General features: G+C 38.4%; 1 protein-coding gene across 4 annotated transcripts in view; it reads left to right on the top strand.

Annotated features, from left to right (window-relative positions):
- The window catches only part of nipbl.L (NIPBL, cohesin loading factor L homeolog), a 94,478-nt gene extending 82,730 nt beyond the window's left edge, over window positions 1-11,748 (top strand). Inside the window, exons 40-48 of one of the 4 annotated variants that reach the window (XM_018248087.2) lie at window positions 614-804; window positions 2,429-2,536; window positions 3,430-3,630; window positions 3,723-3,869; window positions 5,325-5,593; window positions 6,722-6,896; window positions 8,185-8,370; window positions 9,850-9,910; window positions 10,231-10,375. In XM_018248087.2, the coding sequence (XP_018103576.1) occupies window positions 614-804; window positions 2,429-2,536; window positions 3,430-3,630; window positions 3,723-3,869; window positions 5,325-5,593; window positions 6,722-6,896; window positions 8,185-8,370; window positions 9,850-9,891 (1,319 nt within the window). In that variant the 3' untranslated portion in view covers window positions 9,892-9,910; window positions 10,231-10,375. 4 annotated transcript variants of the gene reach the window in all.
- Window positions 11,749-12,161: the final 413 nt, after the last annotated feature.

Genomic DNA, 12,161 nt, shown 5'->3' with positions numbered 1-12,161 from the left:
CCGGTGTGGATTTGGTTGGAGTATATTTCAGAAAATAATGAGAAATTTGGATTTTGCTAAATAACCCCCGAAGTGTTAAAGGAATTGTTCAGGGTAAAAATATTGTATGTGCAAAATAAAAAATGTGTCTAATATAGTTAGTTAGCCAAAATGTAATGTATAAAGGCTGGAGTGACTGGATGGGACATAACTGTTGCTTTTGAATCTGAGCTGAATGCTGAGGATCAATTACAAATTCACTGAACAGTTATGTCCCATGTTGCCCCTCTTATAGTCACTGACTAACTCAGAGTTAGAGAGCTGAAAAGCAGGAAGTAGTGTTCTGGCTATTATGTTACACATCCAGTCACTCCAGCCTTTATACATTACATTTTTGGATAACTAACTATATCAGATACATTTTTTATTTTTTACATACAATCTATTTACCCAGTTTTTATTTGTACACTGTTCATTTAAATGATGAAAAAAATATTTACAAATGATGGGTTTCAGCATAGTTTTTATTGTGTTTCCATAAACATTTGGTCTCATTTCACTTTGGCCAAACTGTGTGCATTTATCTCTGTGAATTTCAACTACTCAAGTCATCACTTTTTTTTCTGAATTGCAGGGAAAAAGATGTCAAAGCAGGAAGATTTAAAAGAAATGGGCGATATTTCCTCAGGGATGAGCAGCTCAATTATGCAGCTTTACCTCAAACAGGTCTTGGAGTCCTTCTTTAGCACTCAGTCCAGTGTACGCCACTTTGCCCTAAATGTCATCGCACTGACTTTGAACCAAGGGCTCATCCATCCTGTTCAGGTAGGTGGTCGCATTTCATGGATTTCTTCCATCCAATTGAAGCAATTGAAAACGTGCTCGTTGCAGGAAGTTAAAGGGGTGGTTCACCTTTAAGTTAACTTAGTATGTTATAGAATGGCTAATTCTAAGCAACCTTTCAATTGGCCTTCTTGTTTTCTTTTTTTATAGTTTGATTCTTTCCAGCTTTCAAATGGGGGTCACTGACCCAATCTAAAAACAGACGCCCTGTAACGCTACAAATGTTTTGTTTTTTTCGTGCTTATAACAAAACAGGGCAGCTGCTGCTAAGAATGATTTGCCACGGGTATATGGTGACTGCACTGTACAGTCACCAGAAATAGACTTTTTTCAATTACTTTATATTTTACATTTGTGATCTTTTTCTGATATTGAAGTGCAAAGTTTAATTTTCTCACCTTCTAAAGCAGCTCTGGGAAGGGGGTCACAGACTCTGTAAACTGTTCTAAATTGATACATTTAGTTGATACATTTCTTATCTTTGTCCCTGCTGAGCAGAATCCCTGAGTTTCATTACAGGCAGCTGTTAGAATTGATACAATAGTTGCTAATACTCCAGAGATGCTGCTGAGAAATGGATCAACTAATGGAGCAAATTGTAAGGGCAGAGACACGTTTGAGATTTGGGGAGATTAATCGCCTGGCTACAAATTGCCTCTTCTTTGGGCGACTGATCTCCCCAAATTGCCTTCCCGCTGGCTAGAATCTAAATCACCGCTGGTATGGCACTCCGATCGCTTTTTCTGAAGTTGCCCAAAGTTGCCTCACAAGGAAACTTTGGGCGACTTCGGGAAAACAAAGCTCTCTGAGTGCCATCCAGCTGGTGATTTTCAGTCTAGCTGGCAGTTTGGGGAGATTAGTCGCCCGAAGAACAGGTGATTTGTCGCTTAGCTACTAAATCTCCCCGAATCTCCACTTGTGTCCCTCCCCTAACAGTTCAGAATCTGCACCTGAATTACTGAGCTGCCAGACTCAAAAACCAGAGACAGGAACATTAAACTTTAGATTTTGGAGACACGGTAAAATATAAAAAATGGAAAGCAATTGAAAAAAGTATTTATTTCTGGGGAACAATCTGAAAACAACTGAACTGGGAAAAGGTGTTTGGAAGGTGAACAACCCCTTTAAAGGAAAACTATACCCCCAAAATGAATACTTGAGCAATAGTATGTGACCTAACATGCATGTTTGTATGGTTTGTTTGTGTGCACAGTGAATCATACGATCCCAGGGGGCGGCTCCTATTTTTTAAAATGACAGTTTTCTATTTCTGATTACCCAATGGCACATACTACTAAAAAGTATATTATTATGAAAATGGTTTATTTACAAGAAGCAGAGTTTTGCATATAAACTGTTTTATGCAATATCTTTTTATAGAGACCTACATTGTTTGAGGGGTATAGTTTTCCTTTAAAGACCAGTAGCTAAATGCTGCTTTTTGTATATGTGACATCACTTAGCAATGTTGACATCATCATGCTTCATTTATCTAAATCTATTCCTGCCTCTTCTATAGTAGCTGTAGCCAGATATTAACTTGAAAAAGAATAAATGTATATATTTTTGAAACGTTACACTAAATGGACTTGCTTTTATGTTACAGTGTGTGCCATATCTGATTGCAATGGGAACAGACCCAGAGCCGTCCATGCGGAACAAATCAGATCAGCAGCTGATAGAAATAGACAAGAAATACACTGGATTCATTCATGTAAGTGCATTGTGAGACGTGGAATGTGCTGCATAAGATTTGCATTGTATGTTTCCAGTATCTAAAGAGTGACCGTTATCAAAACAGGACAGATTGTATGCTCTGTATCTTGAAGCGGCTGCTCTACTTTCCACTTTTGATTGAACCTTTAACTTTTATTTATGACTTCTTTTCCCTCTGTCACACTTTTGTGCGCAATAAAGTGGTCATACTGGGGCTTATTTATAAACACTGGGCAAATTTGCACCTGGGCAGTAACCCATAGCAACCAATCAGTGATTAGCTTTTGTCAGCCAACTGCAGGTTAAAGAAATACTCTCATGGAAAGAAAAATGTTTCAAAATGCATCAGTTAATAGTGCTGCTCCAGCAGATTTCTGCACTGAAATCCATTTCTGAAATCTGACATGAGGCTAGACATATTGTCAGTTTCCCAGCTGCCCCCAGTTATGTGACTTGTGCTCTGATAAACTTCAGTCAATCTTTACTGCTGTACTGTAAGTTGGAGTGATATCACCCCCCAGCAGCCTAACAACCAATATTACAACTAAAAAAAAAATACACTTGCTGGTTCAGGAATGAAATTTTATATTGTAGAGTGAATTATTTGCTGTGTAATTTAGAAATAAAAACTACATCATAAAAATCATGACAATATACCTTTAAACAGTGAAAACAATCATCTGTAACATCATGGGTTACTGCCCATGCAAAATTTCCCACTGTTTATAAATCAGCCCCAATGTGGCCTCCAAAGCCTTGTTCTGCTTCTTGTTCTGTTATGCAAGAGTTTGAAAAATACATTGTTTGTTTTTATCTAGAATTCCATTATGGCCCCATATTATAAAATGAATGTGTTGCAAATAATGTTCTGCCTTTTCTGTAATGTTTCAGATGAAAGCTGTGGCAGGTATAAAGATGTCATACCAGGTGCAGCAAGCAATCAATTCGAATGCAAATCAGATTGTGCGAGGATTCCGTCAGGATGAATCTAATAGTGCTTTATGCTCCCACCTGTACTCCATGATCCGAAGCAACCGCCAGCACAGACGAGCCTTTCTCATCTCGCTGCTCAATCTCTTTGATGATGCTGCGGTATGGCATGTTATAGTAATGGAAGTGTTCTTATGAACGTATTTATCCATTTATTTCATGGTGACATTTCTATTTTTGTTTTCCATTCACAGAAAACAGAAGTGAATATGCTCTTGTATATAGCAGACAATCTCGCATGTTTTCCATATCAAAGCCAGGAAGAGCCTCTCTTCATCATGCATCACATAGACATTACATTGTCTGTGTCTGGCAGCAACCTGCTGCAGTCCTTCAAAGAGGTAAGTGCCTGGTTTGTTTATCACAACAATGACTGCAATAAAATATACTGTACTCCTTAGGGTAAGGCCACAATCCGAAGTCGCCCAAAGTTGCCTCACGAGGAAACTTTGGGCGACTAAGGAAAACAAACACCCCCCCCCCCCCGTTTTTTTTTTTCATTTTAGTCGGCGCAGAGTCAGGGAAGGCATTTGGGGAGATTGGTCACTGCAAAGACGAGGCGATTAGTCGCCAGGCAACCAAATTTCCCCAAAAGCCCAGTGTGGCCTAACCCTTAAAGAGATACTGACACCAGAAATTAAACTCTTTTTTTACATCTATCATAATATTGCCTTTGAAAGCAACTCATAACTTTGCCTTAAAGTATTTGCACAATGCTTTTCCATTACCTGTCTGATTCCCCATGTTCCTATATGAGGGGGCTGCCATATTTGTGCAGCAGGAGTCGTTAGTATTAGAAACTCTAACTGACAGGCTGAGATGGGTCAGTGAGGTTTAGGAACTTCAACTAACAATTGCTTACAAAAACAGACCTCTCAACAAAAAAACGATCAACGTGACCTATAGGTAACTTTTAATCTACTTCATATTTTAAAATAAAGTAGTTTTTTTAGTGTCAGTATCACTTTAAAGTGGACTTGTCACCTACACATAAAAAGCTGCATAATGAAAGTCCATAGCAAATGAAACATGAAACTCATTCAAACATCCATTCCTGTTATAATGGTCTTTAAATATATGAGCTGTCAATCAAATATTATCTGCCCCGCCTCTATGCCTGAGCCGTAGAGGTGGGGCATTCAATTACTTTCACTTTCCATTCAGCAATTCCTACATCACTGCACTCCTCACGTTTCCCCTTCCCTCCTGAGGCTCTATAATTATCTAGGGCACTTCACATGAGCATTAGTTTCCCCATTCTGTTGTGATTGTGTAATTCCACGACTGAAGGAAACAAAATTTATATAATAAATATAGTGTAAGTAATGTTTATTTTGCTCAACTAACATGATAAAATAAAAAATAAAATAATAATAAAAATAATTTGTAATTATTTCTTAGGGTGACAGGTCCCCTTTAACAAATTATAACCTGTAATGAAATTTGGTTTAATAACTCTCCGCTCACTAACTCAGAAGAGAAGGAGATGAAAGAGCTCAATACAAAACTGCATCTGCCCTATTTGTACAGATTGTATCAGTGTAGTTTATAGATTGGAAATATGCAAAATTGGAAAATGTACCCTATGGGATGTTATTATGCACCCATGTGGTTTAAGCTGTAAGTTTTTTTTTTTTTCTGTTTCCTTTGTCCTTTTATTTATATTTTTGAGAAATGAAAATAAAGAAATATTTTGAAATATAAAAAAAAATATACTGCACTCCTAGATGTTTGGTTCTTTGACCGTTTGGCTCTGGGTTATTCTACACCAAACTGTCTATTTCTGCTGTTTTTAGTCAATGGTGATGGCCAAACAAAAAGTGAAGGCACCATCATCTAATGAAGACAGCAGCAGCGAAAGTGACGAAGTCAGTCGCCCAAAGAAAACAAGGCGGCGAGGAAACTCGGAATCTGACTCCGATGCAGAAGATGATGTGGAATATGTGCTGAGATGCCTCCCAAGTAATGCTTCTCCCCTCATTGAGTTTGCAAATGCCTCCCAAGGAATCCTATTGCTACTGATGCTGAAGCAGCATATAAAGAACCTTTGTGGATTCTCGGACAGGTAAATCCCTTATTCATTAATTTTTTACATTAATAGTGACCCTGTTATAGTCCACTAACATCTAAGGGGCAGATTTATCAAGGGTAGAATTGAAAATTCAAATTTTTCCACTTTTTTTATGGTCAAAACTGTCGAATTCACCTAGGGAGTTGTTCAAATTTGTTTTGGTTTTTTTTTTAAAAAAATGTGAATTCGATTTTCAAGATTTAACATACTCTGGCCCTTTAAGAACTCAAATTCAACTATTCACCACGTAAAACCTGCTAAATTGCTGTTTAAGTCAATGGGAGAGGTCCAGGGATCAATTTGGAGTTGTTTGCAGCCTTCCTGACATTTGAGTTTTTTTCAGAGAAAAAAGTCTAATCGGGTTTTTAAAATTTTAATCGATTTCAATTCGAGTTTTCGGGTCGCTTTAACTAATCCCAGTTTAAAGAATTACATTTTTTAATTAATATTCGATTGGCGGAAATTTATGGTAGTTTAGAGGAGTTTTTAAAAACTCGCATGAATTCGAAATTCGACCCTTGATACATGTGCCTCCCAGTCTGTCGTTTCCAAATTTAGTCCCAATTGTCCTTTTTGGCCTCTCGGTGGTGACGAGCCACAGTTAGGGAACCCTTGCTTTAAAACATTTTATTTTTGTATAGAATTCTCAACCCTGCCAATCATTAAGTCCCACCCACAAGATGAGAATTGATTGTCCTTCTAGACGTCACAGGACTGTGTACTAATTCGTAGAGGTTTATAACACAATGGGAACTCCTTGCAGTACAGTCTCCTGTTTTCTTGCTGTTATGAAAAAAGTCAGAATTCACTCTAGCCCTTCATTACCTGCTGCACCAGCCTTTCTTTTGCAACAACTGCACACAGCAAGCTTTATGTACAAGGCTCTTGTTAGCTGGAAATGCTGTTTACTTTGGTGTTGCAGATTATTAGATTCTTGCTAGCCCCCCAGTCTATTTGAAGGTGGCCCCTCAGTTAAAATGCTAGGGGTGGGGGGGGGGGGTGCTACAGAGTTGAGTATCTTAGGACTTAGGGTAGGGAAAAATAGGTCGTTTAGGTGTGGATCATTTAAAATTCATTTACTGCTGAGCCGCTGAGTGTGTTCTTTATTTCTTATCTCCACAGTAAAATTCAGAAGTATTCCCCCTCTGAATCTGCTAAAGTGTATGACAAGGCGATAAACAGAAAACAAAGCGTCCATTTCCACCCTAAGCAGACCCTTGAGTACCTAAAGAGGAATATGACTTGTACGAAGATTAACGATGAAGTCAAGAGGTCAATTGCAAAACAATATTTGGATGTAAGTAAAGTTGAATAATTATTTAAATAGATATATAGATAGCGAGAGAGAGAGAGAGAGAGAGAGAGAGATGTATAGAGAGAGAGAGATGTATAGAGAGAGAGAGATGTAGAGAGAGAGAGAGATGTATAGAGAGAGAGAGATGTAGAGAGAGAGAGAGAGAGGTGTGTATAGAGAGAGAGAGAGATGTGTATAGAGAGAGAGAGAGATGTGTATAGAGAGAGAGAGATGTATAGAGAGAGAGAGATGTATAGAGAGAGAGAGATGTAGAGAGAGAGAGAGAGAGGTGTGTATAGAGAGAGAGAGAGATGTGTATAGAGAGAGAGAGAGATGTGTATAGAGAGAGAGAGAGAGAGATGTGTATATAGAGAGAGAGAGAGAGAGAGAGAGAGATGTGTATAGAGAGAGAGATGTGTATAGAGAGAGAGAGATGTGTATAGAGAGAGAGAGAGAGAGAGAGATGTGTATAGAGAGAGAGAGAGAGAGAGATGTGTATAGAGAGAGAGAGAGAGATGTGTATAGAGAGAGAGAGATGTGTATAGAGAGAGAGAGAGAGAGATGTGTATAGAGAGAGAGAGAGAGAGAGAGATGTGTATAGAGAGAGAGAGGTGGAGGTATAGAGAGAGAGAGATATGGAGAGAGAGAGGTATAGAGAGAGAGAGCGATTATATATATATATATATATATATATATATATATATATATATATATATATATATATATATATATATATATATATATATAGTTCAATGTGAGACACCTGCACTCTGTCCTCTGTAGTTCCTTGCCGGGTGCTCGGTCAAAAAGATATGTATCAATTGAAGATGGACCAGCACTCCGTTTTCTTTGTCAAAAGTGTTTATTCAATACACTGTGCATCCACAGTGTATTGAATAAACACTTTTGACAAAGAAAACGGAGTGCTGGTCCATCTTCAATTGATATATATATATATATCTCTAATATATATATATGGACCATCGTAGCCACATCTACAATTGCTGCTGGTCTGCAGAGATTACCTTTTCCAGTAGGAATCGTGTTTGTTCTATTTATTTTGTGCTCCACCTAGTGGCAGTGTAGGAAATCTGTTTATATTATTTGTAAACGATATAGCTCGCATATACACAAATAACAATATCTGCAAATGCTATAAGGGAAAAATAAGCAGTGCACAAAGCCTGAAGAGATTTCTTTGTTAGCTTTAACTTTCCACAACTGCATTCACCCAGAAAGTCCTATGTCAAATAACAGACTGGCCTTTGCTGTGCAATCTTGTCTCTTCCAGTTCAAAATGCTGATGGAGCACTTGGATCCCGATGAGGAGGAGGAGGAAGGAGAAGTATCCGCTAGCACGGATGCCAGAAATAAAGCCATTACCAATTTACTGGGAGGTAACAGTCCTAAAAACAATGTGGCTGAGACAGAGGAGGAAGAAAGTGATGGGGAGGAGAAAGCAGGGGGCACATCAGGGGTAAGTATCCACATCTCTGAATGCTTTTATAGCTTGATGACTGGGCTTTCTTTTAGCTCTATAGGGTTAGGGTTGCCACCTGACCCCTTTAAAACAAAACACATGCTGCAGGCTGAACTGATTTATGCGCAGTCATGCATCTAAATGAATTGCTAATTACTCAAGCAGGTTGTGGATTCCATATGTGCTCTGTTTTAAAGGGATGAGGTGGCAACGGCTGACCAAGCTCTTCAGTACTAATGTGCATGTGTAGCGTAAGACTAACCCTTTCTAAATTGGAATATTTAATCTTCTAAAATGTTTGCGCATCTTGATCACACAATGAGATTGTGGGGTGGGGGAGCTGTGCATGTGCATCTTTGGGGGCCTGTATATAAAAGAATATACGTTTTTCGGGATGCTGTTTTTCCTCTGTTCCCTGAATGTATGAGTCTTGGTCTTTAAAATGAACCTCTGCTTTCTGCTTTAACTCCTCGTGGTCTGTTGCTAATTCCCTTACTCCCTAATACAGTAGCTTCCCCGTCCTTCCAGCACCACTGCTCTCAGCTCCTTTCTTCTTATTCATGTCGTGTGCATGGTGGCTGCCCAGGCTTCTTATTTATTTTTGTCCTCCAAATTACCTCTTACCTCGGAAAAAAAAACCAAACCCCTGTGCCGCTGGAGAGACCAGTGAGACTTTACGGCAATGTCTCTGGTCGCTCCAACCACACGGGGGTCTATGAATTTACCACAGCACTGATGAGACTGCAAATGGGACTAACAAAACACTTGCCATGGCTGAGAACAGGCTGCCTTCGTTATGCACAAACAATTCTAGTCCAATCGTATCACGGCAGCCTTTCTCAACACATCAATGGTGGGTTTGTTTTTTTTTTTGTTTTTTTGTTTTTTTTTTAAACCAGTCCTTTTAACCAGTGTAGGAAAACTTCCTGCTTCCACATACTCATTGGAATTTTTTACCTAAACGTGTTCTTCTCTTCCCTCCCACAATTCAAATCTATAAAAACAAACACTAACATTCAAAATCGCTAAAAATTCTCCTTTCTTCTACTTTTCCAATGTAAATGTTTGAATAACACTGGCGACTTCTAGTAGAATTTTTTTTTTCTGAAGGGCTGGTTGAAGGATATAAGCTGTTGCCCTCGAGCCATTCCATCCACTTGCGCTTCCATCGTTCTTTCTGTTGCTGCTTGGAAAAGATGGCGGCTCCATGTGAATGGCTCGAGAGCAGCAGACGTTGCCTTTCCTTGGGATGGGAAAATGTTTTTGTTTTTTCCCCTCCCTGAATGAATTTCCCAATGATTTCTTGTGCTTGTGTTTTTTAACAAGGGATGAGAGGTGGTTTATGGTTGTTTGGTCCCTGTGCTGTGGTCTTCTACGTCAGGGTTTTCTTTTGATCCTTTAATTTTTTTTTGTTGTGGGGGTTAAAAGAAGCCATTTTGTAGCTAGACTTAACCATTTATACATCTTTTTTTGTAGAAAGGGTTTAGCGGAAAAGGCAAAAAAAAACGTAGAAATTGAGATTTATCCAAAGTAAAAGGTAATTTTAATTTAGATTTCCTTTTCTATTCTATCCCTATTTTCTTGCTATATTTTTGTAACTTATATTTAAAAAAAAAAAGAAAATATTGAATTTTTCATTCCGTAGCAGTAAAGTCAGTGGTACACGTTAAAGACCTGACGCATCCTAGGCACTGGTGTTTTCATGCATTCGATTGGATGGTGCTGGGAAATTCACACCACGCTGCCTGGGCTTATAAATCTTTGATGTGTAACTTTCACGTCCCTTCCCATATGTTCAATTTTTTCTTTTTTCTTACCCCTCCCCCCCCTGCTTCGCGTCAACGTGGTGCCGCGCAGCTAAGAAAATCAAAAAGATTATCGGATTCTTCGGATGTGGCAGTGCAGATGAACGAAACTGTAGATGTCCAAGACGTTATTGCAATTTGTAGTCCAAAGTACAAGGATCGGCCGCAGATTGCAAAAGTAGTGCAGAAAACCAGCCACGGCTTGAGCATTCGATGGATGGCCGGCTCCTACAGTGGCACCTGGGCCGAAGCCAAACGCCGGGACGGCAGAAAACTGGTGCCTTGGGTAGACACTATCAAAGAGTCAGACATTATTTACAAAAAAATAGCTCTGACGAGCGCTAATAAGCTGACTAATAAAGTTGCTCAGACTTTACGATCGCTGTATGCAGCCAAGGACGGGACTTCCAGCTAATGAATTTGTATATTTGCAGCCAAAATCTACAGGAATCCAGAAACAGACACAAACTCGAGAAAAACAAAACAAAAAAATCTCCGCATTCTGGCAAAAACAAAAAACAAAAAATCCCTAAACACACACACCCACACAAACAAGCTCATCAGTTTTATCGAAGCGTTAAAAAAAAAACAAAAAAAACGGGAACTTGGCCGTCAGAAGGAAATGTTTGGTAAACATTTTGTGGGAGCTTCCTTCGCTGTTGTACAGCAGAAAAACCGTCTCAGTTCATTTTTACTCCCACTGTATTATAGTTTAACAAAAAAAATTGTTTATATCTTGGAGAATACTTTCTGTTTAAAAAAAAGAAAAAAAATCAAACCCAAAAAAAAAAAAAATAACGAAAAAATAAACAAGTGAATGTTGAAAATTAGTCTGTTAATGTTCTTAATAAAGTGTTCTTGGAGTTGAATAACCTAGCAGCGGATGGCTTTCTTTAGCTTAGCCCGGTTTCCAGGGAAGCAGTGATCTCATTTCCATTTATTTTTTGGTTTTATTTTTTTTTATTTTTTTTTTTTACATTCCCCTTCCCCAGGCTGTAAAGTGGCAGAATGCTCTGGATATAAATATAATTTATTCTGTTTAAGGGGAAAAAAAGAAGCATGCAGTATCTATGACCTATCTGCAGGAGGAGGGTTTTTTTTTTTTTTGTAAATGTAGATTTTGATGTATTCGGTCACCCTGAAAAATTATTCACAAGAAAAAAAAAAAGGGGTCCCCCCCCAGATGAACTGGCGGAGATAATACTGCAATAAATTTTTTTACTTCTTTGTTACTTGTCTGTTTCCATTCAACTTTCTTAATGTAAAGCTCTGTTTTCAATTGGATGATATTATTTTGCAGTCTTCTATGTAAAGAGAAAAAGCAGAAAATAACAAAAAAGAAACGTTTTCCTATCAGTCGTTTTCAACTTAAGGCATAAATATTGTTTATACGGTTTGTATAGGCGGAAATAACTGCTCTCTTTATTTTCACCCCTACTGAAAAGGGTTATAGACACGATTTAACTCCCGATTTTATTGTATCCTGAAATATTTAGTGTTAAGCATATGATCTAGCACTGTGCCAAACACATTTTCAAGAATGTTTGATATAAAAAGAAACTATAGTTTATTCCTTGTATGTTTGGATTTCTTTACTTTGCTTCTGCTCTCGGGAATGGTTTGCAAACGTTCCACTGCCATGTTATTCTATCACTGCCACATTTTAGTTTTGCTTTCTGATAGGCTGTTCCTCCTACTCAATGAAATTGAATGGAGTCGCAGTGGGACCTGGATTTTTGCTATTGAGTGCTGTTCTTAGATCTACCAGGGAGAGGGTTGTGATATCACTCCAACTTGCAGTACAGCAGTAAAGAGTGACTGAAGTTTATCAGAGCACAGGTCACATGACTGGGGTCAGCTGGGAAACTGACAATATTTTAAAATCTTTTTGGTCTTTTGAGAAACTGATTTCAGTGCAGAATTCTGCTGGGACAGCTCTATCAACTTATGCGTTTGGGGAAAAAACATGTTTTCCCATGATAG

This window comes from Xenopus laevis, chromosome 1L (genome assembly GCF_017654675.1).
Source record: "Xenopus laevis strain J_2021 chromosome 1L, Xenopus_laevis_v10.1, whole genome shotgun sequence".
Classification (NCBI taxonomy): Eukaryota; Metazoa; Chordata; class Amphibia; order Anura; family Pipidae; genus Xenopus; species Xenopus laevis.
The sequence above is the reverse complement of the archived record's forward strand: the minus strand, read 5'-3'. Positions and strand labels throughout refer to the sequence as shown.